Here is a 19,149-nt window from a genome sequence, read left to right on the forward strand (position 1 = left end):
ATGCTAATACACAAACAAAACACAGATCTGTGACACCACCAAGTGAGAACTCCAAGTACGGTACTTTCTGGTACATGTAAAAGCTTCTGATTCTGGGCTGTGCTTTGTTACAATTGACACAAACAGACAATGGACAAAAAGTCCAACAAAAACACTCTCTCACTCTCTTGCATACACACACACACAAGCATGTATGCACCCATGAACGCATGCATGCACACACACACACACATCTTGTACACATAGACAAACCATTATTCAACATCCCTAAAAATGTTTAATAGCTTTTAACAGATTAATAATCATATGTGTATAATAATCAAAGTGTCACTATACAAAACAAAATAAACATGTCTAAGGTTCAGTACACTCTATGGTCACACTGCCAGAGCTATTATAAAGCTGGAAAACTATAAAAGCATTATGGTGAGGGTGTAGGTATAACGGCCTCAAAACAATCATTTCAACACTGTAATAAACGTAGGAACAGTCCAGTAGCAATAGGGGATGGCCGACCCTTCCCTGTGATCAGCTGATGCATTTTTGCAAAATAAACCAAGAAAAAGCACAAATGTTTTGCTTCTTATTAACTTTGAACATCACTTGAAAAAGGATAAAAATCATCTCTAAACAAAAAAGGCCAAAAAACACTAAATAACTACTTTCTGTAGTATATGACTTAAAACCAGATCAGACAAAAAGGTCAAGATCTTGTGAATTGGAATTTTCAAAATTAGTTTTTTTTCTAATAGCTCTGCCCATCTCACATCGCCCCATAAAACAAATAAACACTTAGCTATTAAAGAAATCCTAGTAGCAAGGGAAAGAAATCCTGAGACAAAATAGGACAATGCTTTCCCTTCTTTGTGGAATCTACGGAATTCTCAAATTAATCAGCCACAAGAATGTTGATTAGATTTAAATATGACAGAAACAAGGATACATGAGTGTATATTAAATAAAATGAAAAATGAAAAAATGACCAGAATGGGTATGAGTTGTTAGGAGAAGATGACCAGATACTAACTATGTTTTCATTGGTGTTACAATTTCTGAAGCTCTGAATCTCTTGAAATGTCCACCAAAAGATTATTTTTTGAAACCAGGAAACAGTGTTTTTAGCTTCTAGTTAACACTGTAGGCCTTGCAAGGAACATTTATCCATTATCTAGCTATTTCTGATTAATGATAGTTGACTTACTAAAATTATAAACCAAAAAATGCCCAATGAAAACCCTTTTATTGGCATTCATAAAACAAAGGCAAGAAATGAGGTCTTTTCTTTCTTTCTTTATTTGGTGTTTAACGTCGTTTTCAACCGTTCAAGGTTATATCGCGAAAGAAATGAGGTCAAAAAAGAACCAAACACAGCATCTGCATAAAACAGATAGGAATTGTATACCAAAAAACTAAGCACCAGACATTCAACTAAAATCAAAATCCCTCAAATGAAATGAGTGAGAAAAATTAACTGCGCTAACAAATATGTCAACACACAACAAGTGAATATAACGAAAATCTCCCCTACCCCCTTTCTGAGAGAATCAGCATGATGAAAGATGTGTATACAACATAAAGTAAAATCCAAAGTACAAAATTATCACATTGGAAAATAAAATGAAGAAAAAATAAAAATATATATATCAATATCAACTCAGTCTCAAAGGTTTGCCCAAAGATAGAAAAAAAAGGTCAAAAATGACATTTTACAATGCACTAATTCACAAGAGTTATCTAAGCATAAGCTTTAATCTGAATCATTCTTAGTCTTGGTAGAAAAATTCTTACGCCATTATCAAACAAAACATTCAGATCTACAAACATCTAAAAATGGGGGAAAAGCCAATAAGGAAAAAATCCTTTTATGCCTTACATGCCATTGTGATGTGCAATACAAAATTTCCTACGACTGATGTAAAGACAGACTTTTTTTTCCTTGCACCTTCAGCCTCTTCTGCATGAAAAGTTATCTTTGCCCTTTCACAGCTTATTGTACAGTGATTTTGCCACAAGAGTGTTTCTTATAAACACATCGCCATTAACAACCACTGCTGCTGTAAACTGTGGACAGCAGAAAAGAATACATGTACTTAAAAAAAAACCTGAAGGTTATCAACTGTAGATGTCTTTCTCACAGAAGAAATCTAGACTACTTATAATCAGTTAACCATAGTTAAAAAAAAAAAAATCATATTCAGTAACTATATTGTGTGGAAAAAGTTGTTACTACTGTATATGGGCGGGGATATAGCTCAGTTGGTAGCGCGCTGGATTCGTATTCAGTTGGCCGCTGTCAGCGTGAGTTCGATCCCAGGTTCGGCGGAAATTTATTTCACAGAGTCAACTTTGTGTGCAGACTCTCTTCGGTGTCCGAACCTCCCCCCGTGTACACTACATTGGGTGTGCACGTTAAAGATCCCACGATTGACAAAAGGGTCTTTCCTGGCAAAATTGCTTAGGCACAGTTAATAATTGTCTACCTATACCCGTGTGACTTGGAATAATAGGCCGTGAAAGGTAAATATGCGCCGAAATGGCTGCAATCTACTGGCCGTATAAAATTTCATCTCACACGGCATCACTGCAGAGCGCCTAGAACTGTACCCACGGAATATGCGCGATATAAGACTCATTGATTGATTGATTGATCGATATTAAATAATTTAAAAAAAGTATGCACAGAAACCTTTATAAAAATCAGATCTTCAAAAACAACATGGAAAAAGTGAAAGAAATTCAGATCTCTTCCATCACAATCAGATCTCCCATCATTAAAAAAAAAGACTGCAAATTTAAAACAACAAATGTAACTCGTGTACACTAAGAAGTACAAACCTGATTAATAGCTTTTGCGTCTTAACTTTGTCCACAACTGAACAAAGTGCGCCAAAATGAAGCATTTTCAAAAAAAGAAGAATTTAAACTACAAAATGCATTTTGTATTTGAAAATACTAACATGGCTCTCAGCTCCATAGAGAAAAAAGTCAACAACAACAAAATAATCAAATGAGTTGAAAGGTGAAAAATCATTTCAATAATACCTGTAAAAAACAATTGTCTGAACTTTCCAAAACCATATATTTTCCCTCATAAAACGATTTGTTACTTGTTTCCCTATCTAAAAGTGTAACACTTTATTAACACCTTTTGTGTGTGTGGCTTGTCAGATGTTAAAAGAAGCATTCACCAAGACTAGGTTGGGTAAAGGAGGGGGAGGGGTTATCCAGGGGTTTTAGAATATAATATATGTATAGGAGACAGGTAATAGGTATAACAGCAAAAGAGGTACAGCTCACTCAAATAAATTACAGGAATGGATACAGATACAAGCTCTGAGATGACGTAAACAGCCGAAACAAATTCATTTCAGCTGCAAAGATTACACTGATATGGAATAGCGCTTGGCAATTATATATCAAACATTCGCAAAAAGGTTTTTTTTAAAACAACCCAGTAAATCAAACAGCAAACATGTACATTGCATCACCACAAGTGTGAAATCAACTCTAGCACCATGATTTCTGTACATTCTAGACATATGAGGAGAAGTAACACATGATGGATGCAGGCAACAGATTCATGATTTTGGCATGCAGACAATCTCCAGCAGCACAATTGCAATAATCTAAAGCAATGATGAATATTGTGTGTTTTCACACAACTGCTGCCATTGTGTAAAGAGGCAGCTCATTGTCTTATCTGTTTTGATAAATGAAACTGTCTCAAAAAAGTGCCATAATAATTTAACAGTACCAAGTGTGTGGTAGTTATCTAAAGATTATTATCTTTTGCAATCTAGTTTTCAAAATACTTACAATGTAAAAATAAACAAAAAAACCAAAAAACAAACAAAAAGTTAAACATCAAACTGAGAGAATAGACTCAGACTTTAAGTCCCAAAAGTTAACCCAAAAAGCTCAAACCCCAGTCACATGGCTAACCAAATCTCTTTCAATTGTTGTTTTGAAAGGTACTTTTGAGTCACATTCAAACCTGTATTTCATGCATAAATGATGTCTTATTTGGCTTGATATGAAAAATCAAATCTGCATACTGCATAAGGCAACTCATGTGCCCTAGGACATTTAAACTACAGAAAGTAATGAGCGTAAATGAACTGATATGACAACATTTATATCTTCCACCTAAAACTAAAATATTCCTCCAATTACACCTGAGTGACTTCCCTTGCAACACTACAGCTGCAAAAGTAACAAAGACTAAAACAACAACAAACCTGAAGCACAATGAATTAGTGAAATCAGAGAGAAGAAATAAACCACATAAAATCTACAGCAGATAACTATATCAATTATTAATTTTGTAGATTTACACTCAAAAGCATCATAACTTTCATATGAGAAAAACAATGAAACAAAAGATATCAACAAAGTGCAATAATAAGCAATGTCCACACAATTGGAATTGAAAATTGAAATTCCAAGTGAGAGGCCAAAATGTATCTAATTTGATCCTAATTTGGCAGGTTATTAAATATATCATTTTCATGCCAGAAGGAAACGCCCTCAAAACTGGTTCTAGGTCTGGATTTCCCTTCATAGAGACGTAGAATGAGCGTTCAGATATGAATTGAGAGAAACAGCTATGTAAAATGTAGACTCAAAATATTCTCAGAAAAATGAAGTATAAAATATATTCTTCACTGCAAATAATGTTACAAATGTATCAAATATACAAATGTATAAGTCTGAAGATGCCTATCTACAGATGATGAGGAAAAAATACATGCTCCCGGTGACCATAAACAGGCATGGGAATTGTCCGCCAAACGGCGGATTTCCGCCGAATTTTTTTTTTGTTCCGCCGAAAATGCAAAAGTGTCCGCCGAAAAAATAAAGGGGGGAGGCACACAAAAAAGGCACCGGTTACTTTGGCCTTTGCGCAAAAGCCCGCGAAAACTTTCCGTACTTTGTTCACGCACTGCTACCGCCCGCCTCAGTTATTGAACTTTTATGTTTGAAAGTAAACCAGATTGCACAGATTGTGTTACAAGTTACATTTTCCTGTTTGTCTCAACAGATCAATTTTTTTTTACAAATTTAAACCATATAATACATGTATATATTTTTGTTCTTCAAAAAAGCAAAAATTGGTAAATTTTTGTACTAAAAACTCTGATTCTAAAAACAGAATTTGATGGCAAACTTGGAGCTCAGATGACACCAGATTGCACCATCTGGGTTCTTTGGAGAAAAATTTTTCCGGGGGAGCATGCCCCCGGACCCCCCTAGTAAGACTAGGCGCTTCGCGCCGTCGACTTGACGCTTCGCGTCTTCAGTTATAAATTTTCCGCCTTTTTTACAATTTTCAATTCCCATGCCTGCATAAACGGCCGAGTATAGTAAAGCTTAGAGCACACAGATCTATTAAAACACAAGAAATAGAATCCATAGCATTTCACAGCTAATCACAGGTCGGATAGCGCAGATAACGAACAAAGAACAGCCCGCCACCCTTACTCCAGTAGAAAGAAAACAATCACAAACACATGCTACATGAATTCACTACTTTGGTTAACAACAGTACTCACGACAAACAATAAACATCCACAAGCTATATGCTGTCATGGAAATTTGCAAACCACTCAAATGTCATTAATGAAACAGCATTCAGGTACCCTTTTTAGAGCATGATTGAACAGCTTCAAAGCTTTGATCTCATCGATAGCTGGTGTAGATATGCATACCTGATAGCTTCATCGTTTTCAGTATAGAAAGGAACGTTCTGGTGGCAATGTCATCTGTAGAATATGGGTGATGACCAATTGTATTAATAATGTTTCAACCACTGTCAGACGCATACTTTCTTTAACTGACAGTCTTATGGCACCCTCATATTTTCTGATAATCTTATTACGGCGCCCTCACGTTGTCTTACTCCTGTTCTTATTGGCATATTGTGCTGCTTTTACTGCTGGTGGTGTATCGTTGCTATCATCATCAAGCTCTGACCGGTACAGACTGCAAAATGGCTAAGATTTGCATAGTCTACTGGAATTATTCACGCTTTCAGTTTTAATGAGACAAGCTTATTTTGATCATTTTAAAAAGGCGACATTGATCTTTCAAATGTATGCATAAACATATATTTGGTTTTCTTTTTCCTGGGCTTTTGTTATTTAACAGAAGATGCTGCCGTTAAACATAATTCTAATGAGGGTTTCTTTGACTACAGCCCACAAGTTCTTCTGAACACTGTGTAAGGTATAGAAGATGATAAATAAGCCACGATCTGACCATTTGACAGCTGTTACGCATAAATACACATTGATACTGTAGCCAGCAAGGTGTACAACACACGCTAGTGTTCTATCCAGTTACAGATGCTACGGTAACGACAATCATTTCCAGCCTTTAAACGGAAAAGGCAGTGCTAATCTTTCCCACACCAGTCAGCTGCTAGAAGTAGAAACAAGGTTACAAACTCCAGTCCAAAACAAGCTACACGCCATCTTTACATGCTGAAAACTCACTCCTCTTCTCTGCAAGCCGATTATATAACCAAGCAGTTGTAGTGGCGTCTGTGATGTTTAAAGCTTGCTTGGTTGTGTGCTCAGTACTGCGTGCGTGTCTCGTAGGTGGTGCTGGTGGTGGTGGTGGCACCGGCTTCGGTACTGGTGGTGGTAGATGTGTGTTGGACGGTCTTGTAGGTGCGGTACATGAAGAAGCAGTCCACAGCGTACACTGCCAGGGCAGCGAAAGTGAAGAACTGCATGCAGAAAAAGTTACAATTATTTTATACCGATTCACGGCCAAAGTTCTCGATGGATCTGCTTGAAATTTGGTGGGCATATTCAGGTAGACCCCGGACACAATCGTGGAAAATTTTGAACACGTGCGTGCTCTCAGCGCGCAGCGCTGAACCGATTTTGGTTTTTCTGTACATCCATTCCCAGTAACTCTTCCTTATCTTCTCCAGTGTTTTGCGTGTTTATCTCCCTTCCTTTGTACGGTGCGCCGGCGAAGCCGGGTATTCGGCTCTACTTCTTCCCGGCGAAGCCGTACCCGGCGAAACGGGTATTCATCTAGTAATAAATATATTTAAAATCTCTGAAACAGATAGACTGCTAACTTACCAAAATCATGGATTGAAATCCAGAAAAGATTTTGTTATTGGACATTTAAAAATAGACAAACTAAACAATTTACAAAATCTGAATTAAAAAAAGAGCAAGATGTAAAATTAAAAAAATATGTTTCTTTTTGTCCATAATTAAATGCTCCAATAACTTAACTCTATTGGTAAAAATACAATATTTTAATTGATACTGTAGTAATAAAATATCTGAGGAGAGCATAACAAAGACTCAAAAGAAAGACACAAACAAACAAACAAAATGAAAAATAATACAGGGAACACCTTCAGAAAAGCAGACAGCTGTCTTGTCTATTCAGACAGATGCGGCTCATAACTATGACTCATTGATTACTCAGGCGAACACAAAGCTTGTAAATTTAGCAGGTACTTACGCATGCAGCTCCGATGGATGGGGCGAGGGGAGCACGCACGGCAGCCACTATGGCAGCAATCACGTAGAGGATCACGTAGACAATGTAGTAGATGAAAATCTGAAAAACATTCACTTCACTCGTTAGTCTCAACCTTTGCCTAAAGAGTGTAGAACAATTTGACTACATGCTCTGAAGGGGGATACGAACAAATCAGAATGACAGCTTTATCTTCAAAATATCAAGAAAAAAACCTTGGAGTCCTAAAATATCTGATATTTTTGGCAAATTAAAAATCATGCTTTTTAGGAGGGTAAAAGACACAAAGCATGTCCGGATGAAACCCCCTGGAGGAATAGCAATTTCATGACCTCACAACCCTGAAGAGGACAGCGTCATTCGTATGCAACACATCAGGAAGAAGAAGCTTCTGTTCAGGCTTATAATTACAGTGCATGTTGATCTATTGCAGTTAGCTTCCCCACAGTCTTTCCTCTTCTAAAATATTCATACAAACCCTGCACCACTGTACTTACGATCAGCGTCCATGGACCGGGCAGACGAGAGATGATGTGGAAGAAGTAGAAAATGAATATTATAACCGTCGTAATTAACGCTGACGCTGCCACAAACTGCACCCAGCCGCCCCCAAGGGAGTACCAGTTGTCAATGGAGGCACAGATAAGCACCAGGATATCCAGAAACTGTTGAAAAAAGGGTAAATTTACTGGTTATAAATTCAACTTGTGAGAGCCAGTTCCTCATATGGAGCAACAAGACAACAACGAACATCACCACAGAACTAGAGCACTCAAACTCAGGCACTTTGTTATATGAAGTCCTATATCGCGCGCGTATCTCCAGACTCGGACTCAAGGCGCAGGGATCTATTTATGCCGTGTGAGATGGAATTTTTTACACAATACATCAGGCATTCACATTGACCAGCAGATCGCAGCCATTTTGGGGCATATCCTACTTTTCAGGGCCTATTATTCCAAGTCACACGGGTATTTTGGTGGACATTTTTTATCTATGCCTATACAATTTTGCCAGGAAAGACCCTTTTGTCAATCGTGGGATCTTTAACATGCACACCCCAATGTAGTGTACACAGTCCTTTAAACAATTTATAACAATTTATTTCGATGTACAGTACATCCCTGGAGGGACATACACGTCTTCCTTTGTATTGTACTTTGTTGGGAAAAAAAGGACTAAGGAAGCAAACAGGAAGGGAAGGGAAAGATCCATCTATAACAGTGGCTCTGTCAGTGATTGCTTTTCCTGAGGAAAAATGAGAAAACCACACGATAGATCCCTTTTTGAGTTGCGAACAAGTACAAAACCCCACTAAAACAATGCCCTTAAATTAATTGTTCCATCAACTTCAACCACCAATAACATAATTCAAAAGAGTAAATGGCGTGGTGGTAAGACGTCGGCCTCCTAATCGGGAGGTTGTGAGTTCGAATCCCGGTCGCTGCCGCCTGGCGGGTTAAGAGTGGAGATTTTTCCGATCTCCCAGGTCAACTTATGTGCAGACCTGCTAGTGACTTAACCTCCTTAGTGTGTACACGCAAGCACAAGACCAAGTGCGCACGGAAAAGATTCTGTAATCCATGTCAGAGTTCAGTGGGTTATAGAAACACGAAAATACTCAGCATGCTTCCCCCGAAATTGGCGTATGCTGCCCGAATTTTGTTTGTTTCTTTTTTGCTTAACGCCCAGCCGACCACAAAGGGCCATATCAGGGCGGTGCTGTTTTGACATTTTAACGTGCGCCACACACAATGCTGCCCGAACGGCGGGGTAAAAACGGTCATACACGTAAAAATCCACTTGTGCTAAAAACATGAGTGAACGTGGGAGTCTAAGCCCATGAACGAAGAAGAAGAAGAGAAGAAGAAAAGAGTAAGGCCTTGACAGGCAATCAGGGAAACACCGGTTGATGGGTGTAGAAGTATTGATTCCAAAGAAGGGTAAAGCCAACCAGCGATTAAACGATAATGAAATTACCAGTGGGGCTACTTAATGTTCGCACACAGGCTTGCAATTTCCCAGCTAGGCTATGAAGAGGAGGGGCAGGCAGGGGGGGGGGGGGGGGGGTGCAAATTGCTATTCCATGGTTAACATGATTTAGTATACATGTATAAATAGACTTAATCACTTCACTGTCTCAGTGTCTATATGTAGCAAGGCAGAAATTTTGTGCCAGAAACCTCCTTGTACAGATTTTGCAATGGTTTTAAATCTGCTACATCTGCTGGTTACACAGAACTTTTATTTTGTGTCACTAAAAATCTCTTATAAACTAATAACTGTTTGCCTAAAACTAAACGATTCTACCAGATACAAAGAAGAATCTTGTTAAATGACTTTGTGATTGCCAAAAATCTGTTGTGTCTGTTACAATGATATACTGCTTCTGTAAAATATGATAGTACACCTTTTTTTCCTTAATTTGTTTTTACTCTGTCTTAGTTCCACTGAGACTGCAATTCTGATTTCAAAATGTATGTTACAAACAACATCACCCCCCCCCCCCCCTCCCTACCCCCCAAACCTCAGTTTACTCACAACTTCTACAATCTTCAGGATTCCAGGGATGGTACGGACGTACGCGGGGTCGGGACGGATCTCATCCGCTGGACCTGATGACGCTGTGGTGGTCGTCGTGTGCTCGTAGGTAGCTGCCATGGCAATTGACTGGTGTACTGCTCAATGAGCCTGGAGTATGTCACAAGCAAACTGTTGTACCTCTCTGAAAACAATAAAATTGATCTCTTCAAAATGCTGAGCAAAATCAAAGTGTGTTAAAGTCTCCCATAGCAGAGCCTGCCAGTGTGCTGACACTCACCTGGGAAAAAAAGCAACACCCCAAATGTGTGATTGTAAAGGTTTGTTTGTTTGTTTGTTTGCTTAACGCCCAGCCGACCACGAAGGGCCATATCAGGGCGGTGCTGCTTTGACATATAACGTGCGCCACACACAAGACAGAAGTCGCAGCACAGGCTTCATGTCTCACCCAGTCACATTATTCTGACACCGGACCAACCAGTCCTAGCACTAACCCCATAATGCCAGACGCCAGGCGGAGCAGCCACTAGATTGCCAATTTTAAAGTCTTAGGTATGACCCGGCCGGGGTTCGAACCCACGACCTCCCGATCACGGGGCAGACGCCTTACCACTAGGCCAACCGTGCCGGTGATTGTAAAGGTGTTTTCAACAAGGGAAAGTGGAGAAAGAAAGAAGATGGCAACAATTTAAAGCGATAAAATACTCAAAAGTAAGACATCCGTGGACTACTATAACTAATTTTGTATTGTGGACATGGATTGAGGTCATTTTCTTTTCACCCATAAAACAACAGTCATTCTTACCTTCACATTTGATCCTACGTTTTTCAGCATAGTGCCCATATTGCATCTTAATTTTGAAATCAAGTCTCTCTCTCTCTGTTTCTGTCTCCCCCTCCTCCCAAATGTCAAACAAACTCTCTCCTTCTGGCTCTGGCTTCAATTCTCTTCCTCATCCTGTCACCACCACCAAGTGGACACTGCTGTGCCCCATAATGAAATTTCGTCAAGTTCTAAAATTACCAAGACCCCTATACAACAGGGAAATCACACATGGGGCAGACTGCCCTGTGTGAATCATCCCTTTTCAAGCCAATGCTGCAGTCAATATAATTATTAGCCCCCGAGTTAGAGTTGTCGCCTGAGTTTGCTGTTGATATTATTATTGATTCCCTGTCCCTGGTGCACACACACACTGACCTGGTCTTCAAAACTCTGTAAATCATTAAGTAAAGCTGATGGTTTCGTTGAAAACGGTGGCGTAATTCAAACAGTGGTGTAATATATTGTATATGTTCAGTCACAATGCATTTTTGTATGAAGCTGCAGTCTCTGAAGAGCTATTTACCAGAAGAACAAAAAGCATGAAGAGACAGGTGCTTTATACAAACAGACACACTAATATGCTTATTTACATGCGCATGTATTGATTAAAGCTTTGTGGCTGAGTAAATAACAGATAAGATTAAAAAGACAACAGGCCTGGGGGGGGGGGGGGGGGGAGGGAGAGAGGGAGTGGGGGGGAGGGAGGGAGTGGGGGGGGGGGGGGCAAGGGGCAGAGGCAGAGAGAGAGAGAGAGAGAGAGACACACAGAGAGACAGACAGAGTCCCAGAGAGAAAAAAAAGAGAGAAACATGTCAATCCTGGACAGGCCAAATCTAAGAGTAAGACAAGTCGCGTAAGGCGAAATAACAACATTTAGTCAAGCTGTCGAACTCACAGAATGAAACTGAACGCACTGCTTTTTTCACCAAGACCACATACTCGTAGTTTCGTCAGTCTACCGCTCGTGGCAAAGGCAGTGAAATCAACAAGCCATGCAGAATAGTGCGGTAGTGGTCGCGCTGAGCAGGATAATGTTTTTGGAATCAGGGACTGACAAGGAATAAGATGAAATTGTTTTTAAATCGATTTCGGAAAATTAATTTTAATCATAATTTTTATATTTTAAATTTTCAGAGCTTGTTTGTAATCCAAATATAACATATGAATATGTTTTTGGAATCAGACAATGACGAAGAATAAGATGAAATTGTTTTTGGATCGTTTAATAAAATAATAATTTTAATTACAAGTTTCCGATTTTTAATGACCAAACTCATTCATTAGTTTTTAAGCCACCAAGCTGAAATGCAATACCAAAGTCCGGCCTTCGTCGAAGATTGCTTTGCCAAAATTTCAATCAATTTGATTGAAAAATGAGGGTGTGACAGCGCCGCCTCAACTTTTACAAAAAGCCGGATATGACGTCATCAAATGTATTTATTGAAAAAATGAAAAAATCGTCCGGGGATATCATTCCCAGGAACTCTCATGTCACACTTCATAAAGATCGGTCCAGTAGTTTAGTCTGAATCACTCTACACACACACACGCACAGACATACAGACAGAGACACACACACACACACACACACACACACACACACACACAGACACCACGACCCTCGTCTCGATTCCCTCTCTATGTTAAAACATTTAGTCAAAACTTGACTAAATGTAAAAAAAGTGAATCAAAACAGCAGAGACAGACAGATAAGACAGACAGACAGAGGGAGGGAGACAACAGAGAGCTAATTATAATACGCCACCTCTTCCTCGTAGTGTAGCTGTAAATTATCTCTTATTGGACGTACTTTAAATGGAGTCTGTGATTTCATGACTTACACACATGCATACATGTGTACCACCCGTTCAGGATGGTATATCACCAGCAAAGGAAATGGAATCAAGATGAGGATACGAACTAGGATTTGTAATACTGAATACAGTCAATTGTGTGACTGATGTTACCAAAAGATTCAGTTACATGTACTTGTATTGTTAAAAAAAAAGTTAAATGTATTATGCCAGTGGTAGAATGTGAGCATAAGAAGTACGGTAATGCACTAAAGTGCCTTTCTTTGCATCTGCGCGCTGAAATATAGGATGTATTCAATTACTGACCGCATGATTGAACTATAATAGCTTAAAAGACGAAACAAAAATATCTACACTCTGAGGAAGCTATTCCTGTCTCTGGATGAAAGTGCAATGTGTATGTGTGTGCGTGAGCGAGTGCATGCGTGTGTCGCATGTACATGTATGCAGATACAAAGTTCTTTCTGTGCCCAGACTCCACTCACACTGTACTAATCACTGCACTGCCTTAACAACAATCACACACAAATATCTACCATACTACAATCGCAACCTAAAAAAATGTATATATTCACTTTAAAGAACATGTAATTCTGACTTTTTTGGTATCAATTTTAAATTTTTGTGTGCAACAATTGTATGCACTAAATTAATAAAACCCTTGTATAAATTACTCATTTAAACCTATATCACACATATATGCAGACCTGACCCCATCAATGGCAAGGTTACTAATCAAAATTAAAATCCTTGCACTACCAGTTTTACCAGGGCAACCCTGACGACATTTCACTAATGCATACTGCAACCGCAAGCTACAAAACAGGGTTGAATTACCTGACAAAGAAAGGTGTGTTTTTTACACCACCCTCAGTCACACCCACATAAATGTCATTGCAGGGGGTAGCAGTGGCTAAGCAGCAGACGCAGAGCACAGTCAGCATCCCACTACATGTGTTTTGGAATGGAAGGGAGGTGTAGTGTCTTACTATTAGCCACATGCGCTTGAAAAAGGAATTTTACTTCAATTCAACCATAACTGAAAATAATTTAAGACACTGTTTTGTAAATGAAGTTGTAGTCTCTTCATCATGTTCTTAAAAACAGAATGTGAAAACTAAAACCAAAGATCTCTAAACCACTTTTGCTGAATTTTCAGTGGTATTTACACTTTGGGCCCTGCATGGACAGTGTAATCATCAATTTAAAATTTCTTTTCCTTCATAAAGATACCTATGATACATTTTAAATTAATACTATTAGAAATAATCCCCTTAAATAACATGCAACAGTACAATACTGTTAAAATAAAAATATAATCAATGGTAATTAATCTAAATGAGCTCAACTTCTTTTTTTAAATCAATAAATTAATGTAAATGTACCCCCAAATACACCAGCCAGCATGCATGACCTTTTATTACCAATTCAGTGCCCCATGTGGCTTTTTGACCAATCAGGACGGATTCTAGGTGACCCTCTAAATGTTATAACATTCAGGCAGACCCTTTTTGTTTATCAAGCTAAAAATGAACAAGACAAAGTAAAAATTTAAATCAGCAATATCAGTGTGATTTATTCTAAAGAATGACACTTCAAATGCTGTCAGATAATACTCTCTTTATCTAAAAAATACCGAAAAGCGAGTTTTGTCGGTGGGTGCTTTACAGAACAGCGAGGCACCGCCCATTCTCTGAGTGTGCAATGCCGACTCGCTCACTTGAAATCTAAATTATCAAAGTTCGGAAAATCAAGTGAAATTGGGTCACTTATGTCAAATGTATCTTTACGTCATTTCCCATCTGTCTGGAGTCGGTTCTTCTTCTTCTTGTCGATCACTCACGGAGTCGGTTCTAAATCTGTCGCTCTCTATTCAATAAGAAAAAGCGAAGCAACCGAAACGCATGTTCAACATGGTTTGTTGTGTGTCAAACACATTTGACCTGTGAATATTCATCACGTAAGGTGTGTTACTCTGATTGGGTGACCCAGGTCACGAGAATTCTTTGACTGACAGGCATAATCAGGTAGGAGCGCTCCAGTTCCCATTGCAGCTGTTCTGTCTAATTCCCGGGGTCGCTTCGAAATTTCTTTTGGTCGAATTAAACGGTAAAAACCGTTATTTCTAATATGCTGACTGTTAGTATGAGTTATTTCTAATATGCTGACTGTTAGCAAATGATAACAAGACATGTCGAGAAAAAAGATATCAAGCATGAGCCTTTTAGGCGAATGCTGATATCGTTTGTGAGACATGACTGTTGTCATTTGCTAACAGTCCGCATATTAGAAATAACGGTTTTATTACCGTTTAAATCGACCAAATACTCCTGACGTGATGAATATTCACAGATCAAATGCGTTTGACACACAACAATCTCACAAGATAAACCATGTTCAACATGCGTTTCGGTTGCTTCGCTTTTTCTTGTTGAATAGAGAGCGACAGATTTAGAACCGACTCAAGACGGATGGGAAATGACGTAAAGATACATTTGACGTAACGTGAGTGACGCAATTTCACTTGATTTTTCGAACTTAGGTAATTTAGATTTCAAGTGAGCGGGTCGGCATTTCACACTCAGAGGATGGGCGGTACCTTGCTGTTCCGTAAAGCACCCACCGACAAAACTCGCTTATCGGTATTTTTTTTTTTAGATAAAGAGAGTATTATCTGACAGCATTTGAAGTGTCTTTCTGTAGAATAAATCACGCTGATATTGTTGATTTACATTTTTACTTTGATTTGTCAATTTTTAGCTTGATATACAAAAAGGGTCCCTGCCTGAACGTTATAACATTTAGAGGGTCACCTAGAATCCGTCCTGATTGGTCAAAAAGCCCTATGGGGCACTGAATTGGTAATAACAAATGATAACAGACATGTCTCTAAAACGATATCAGCATTCGCCTAAAAGGCTCATGCTTGATATCTTTTTTCTCGACATGTCTGTTATCATTTGCTAACAGTCAGCATATTAGAAATAACTCATAATAACGGTACTCACAAACATGCCAGCCACGCTGTAATATCAACTGTCAAGTAATTAAGAAATACATTAATTAATGTTTAAATCAATTACTCCTGACTTCACTGCAGACGCACATTTCACTTTATCTGATATCGCAATAACTCATGAAGTTTACTGCTTCCTCAGGCAATCAGGAAAAAAACACCTCTTCCAGGTCTTATACTTCTTCCTCATAACGGTAAAAAATACCCAGAGATAAATGTTGAACACACACACAGACACACACACCAGAGAGCAGGGGAGGGGGAGAGTAAGACAGACAGAGAGAGAGAGAGAGAGAGAGAGAGAGAGAGAGAGAGAGAGAGAGAGAGAGAGAGAGAGAGAGAGAGAGAGTGTGTGTGTGTGTGAGAGAGAGAGACAGACAGACAAACAAACAGACAGACAGACAGATGGACAGAAAGACTGAGACAGACAGAAAGAGACAACGAAGACAGACAGAGACACAGAGAGAGAAAGACAGACAGAGCCTGATACAATACAAAAGTCACACAAAATCATTCACTTTGATAGCAGGCGCCTATCAGCAGAAAGAGAATGTTGGAGGACTTGACGCCAGTGTCCTGAGTGCCCTGTCTCACCCATCCCCGCAGCATGCATTGTCTTGTAAATTTACTAAAGTTCACACAAAATCTTAAAAGGCAAGGAGGGAGTGTCAGTCTTGAATCGGTGGGTGGGGGGTTTGTTTGTTTGTTTGTTCGTTCATGGGCTGAAACTCCCACGGCTTTTACGTGTATGACCGTTTTTACCCCGCCATTTAGGCAGCCATATGCCGCTTTCGGAGAAAGCATGCTGGGTATTTTCGTGTTTGTATAACCCACCGAACTCTGACATGAATTACAGGATCTTTTTCGTGCGCACTTGGTCTTCGGACACCGAGGAGAGTCTGCACACAAAGGTGACTCTGAGAAATAAATCTCTCGCCGAACGTGGGGACGAACTCACGCTGACAGCGGCCAACTGGATACAAATCCAGCGCGCTACCGACTGAGCTACATCCCCGCCCGGTGGGGGGTTTAAACGTGGTGTTCCACTGTGTCCTTTTTCTTTTCCACTCAACATTCCTTTTGCCACTGTTCTGTGACCCCCTTGGTACTAGGTGCAATCATATAAACCATCTGTCAATGCCAGTCATGTCTTGCAACAACTGTACAAAACAATGCTGCAAGAGCAGTGTGTGTGTGTGTGTGCGCGTGTGTCAGAGAGAGAGAGAGAGAGAGAGAGAGAGAGAGAGAGAGAGAGAGAGAGAGAATGCGTCATGTCATCTAAATGTGTACACACAATGCACTTTCATGTCACTACGCAGATTCTTGTTTGTATGCTTGTCATTGAGTCAGTGTGGTGCGTGGGTGTACTATGTAAGCCTTAGATTTAGACCCCAGGATCAAACAGAGAGCGAGGGAAAGGGAGGGAGAGAGAGAGAGAGAGAGAGAGAGAGAGAGAGAGAGAGAGAGAGAGACAGGGAGAGAGAGACAGACAGAAAGAGAGAGACAGAAAGAGAGAGAGACAGTCAAGACAGAAAGAGAGAGAGAGAGAGCAACAGTGGCTGACTTAGTGACTAACTGATCTTTGAATCCATAAGAGCTTATACTGGGGGATCCATCTATCTTACAATCTCTGTAAGGCATGTTAAAAGACTTAGAAGATCAGTCAGTGTCTGAAGTTCGTGGGAGAAAACAACTGAAAATTACTTAGGAAGACAGCCGCAACCAGACTTGGAGCTAGGAGCTAGGGGAGAGGGGAGAGGGGTAAGAAGTGGTTTGAGGAGGGGGTGGGGTCAGTGGGAGGCATAAAAAAAGACAAAAATTGAGTGAAAGACAGCAAGAGAAGAGAAAAGAGAAAGGTGAAAGAGAGAATAAAAAGAGAATGTCGATCCAGCGCCTAGACAGGAAGAGAGTGTTTTCATACCACACACTAAAGACAATGGATCAGGTGCACACAACAAACAACAGCTTCCCCAAATCTCCCCGGATTCAAGTTTGTTCTCTCCAGTGAGTAGCTAGAGTATAATGATCGCCAGTGTTTTTAAGGCTGTCTTTCAGGCCACACACAGCCTGAAAGTTCTGACCAGGAAAATATAAGAGTTATTCATAACACACACACAAAAGATCCAAATATTCCCAACACAAGGAAAAAGTTTTCTTTTGTGAATTTGCCTAATCACCCAAGCACATGTAAAAGCATAACTACTGAGAATTGAAAGTCTGTTGAGACTATATTTACATGGACATGAAAGTTGACAGTTTTAAAATCAGGAAACTGCCTAGAGACAATATGACTTTGCTTTTCAACTTTTACACTTTGAATGGTTTGAAAAACAAGGAAATCCGTATGTAAAACCCTTTTTCAATTCATGAATTCCTGATTTTTGGACCCAAGCTTTCATCCTTAAATGAAAGGCAGAACTAGAGGCACAATCTTTTTTTAAATTTCAATACAACAAAGTATTAATTCTTGTTCTTTTCTTGTGTACTCAAAGTAGCACAAAGAAAAGATACAAACACCAGTAACTATTCCCATTTTCTTTCATTCAAGAATTATAAACTCTGATAACGTTTAAGGACAGTAAACTACATTAAAAAAAAGACTGTTGTTAGCATTTTATTACTCAGAAGGTGTAGCAAACACAATAAAAGTTAGAAGGTGCAGATTCAGTGTAAACTTCACACCTTAAACAAAGCATTGCAGAGATTTGTATTTACTTGCCTAGCACTCACAGGCACAACTATATATACATCAATAGTTTTTGAACTATACATAATGGTAGATCGGGCAAGATTGCTCCCATTCCATTCAATGTCATGAATATAAATCAGTGAATTACAGAAAGCCGTTATGCCTCTGTCGCAGTGTGCGTTGCTGTATTCAAGATAACAATGTACAACCCCAAGGTGCTAGAAGTGGAAGAGCTAAGTTGTAGGTTATAATCATGTATGTAGCATAGATGCATACTCAGAGAGAGAGAGAAAGAGAGAGAGAGAGAGAGAGAGAGAGAGAGAGAGAGAGAGAGAGAGAGAGAGAGAGAGGAGAGAGAGAGAGAGAGAGAGAGAGAGAGGGAGAGAGAGAGAGAGAGAGAGAGAGAGAGAGAGAGAGGGAGACAGTACTGTCAAGAGAGAATTTGCAAAAACACACAGTGACACACCCACACAATCTCTCACACACACACACACACACACACACACACACACAGATCAACAGACAGTCAGTCACACTATCACTGTATCAGTTTGTTTGTTTGTTCGTTCATGGGCTGAAACTCCCACGGCTTTTACGTGTATGACCGTTTTTACCCCGCCATTAAGGCAGCCATACGCTGCTTTCGGGGGTGCATGCTGGGTATTTTCGTGTTTCTATAACCCACCGAACTCTGACATGGATTACAGGATCTTTTTCGTGTGCACTTAGTCTTGTGCTTGCGTGTACACACGGG

At 39.5% G+C, this 19,149-nt stretch overlaps 1 protein-coding gene across 2 annotated transcripts in view; it reads right to left on the reverse strand.

The window, feature by feature from the left end:
• Nucleotides 1-254: 254 nt before the first annotated feature.
• Nucleotides 255-19,149, reverse strand: part of LOC138963590 (plasmolipin-like) — a 30,285-nt gene continuing 11,390 nt past the window's right edge. Inside the window, exons 1-5 of one of the 2 annotated variants that reach the window (XM_070335452.1) lie at nucleotides 10,856-11,231; nucleotides 10,051-10,234; nucleotides 8,007-8,174; nucleotides 7,492-7,590; nucleotides 255-6,730 (exon numbers count right to left, since the gene is read on the reverse strand). In XM_070335452.1, coding sequence (XP_070191553.1) covers nucleotides 6,575-6,730; nucleotides 7,492-7,590; nucleotides 8,007-8,174; nucleotides 10,051-10,170 — 543 coding nt within the window. In that variant the 5' untranslated portion in view covers nucleotides 10,171-10,234; nucleotides 10,856-11,231 and the 3' untranslated portion in view covers nucleotides 255-6,574. Of the gene's footprint in view, nucleotides 6,731-7,491; nucleotides 7,591-8,006; nucleotides 8,175-10,050; nucleotides 10,235-10,855; nucleotides 11,232-19,149 lie in introns of those variants that run through there. The other variant, XM_070335445.1, reaches the window with a different exon arrangement.

Source organism: Littorina saxatilis, linkage group LG1 (genome assembly GCF_037325665.1).
Source record: "Littorina saxatilis isolate snail1 linkage group LG1, US_GU_Lsax_2.0, whole genome shotgun sequence".
Lineage (NCBI taxonomy): Eukaryota > Metazoa > Mollusca > Gastropoda > Littorinimorpha > Littorinidae > Littorina > Littorina saxatilis.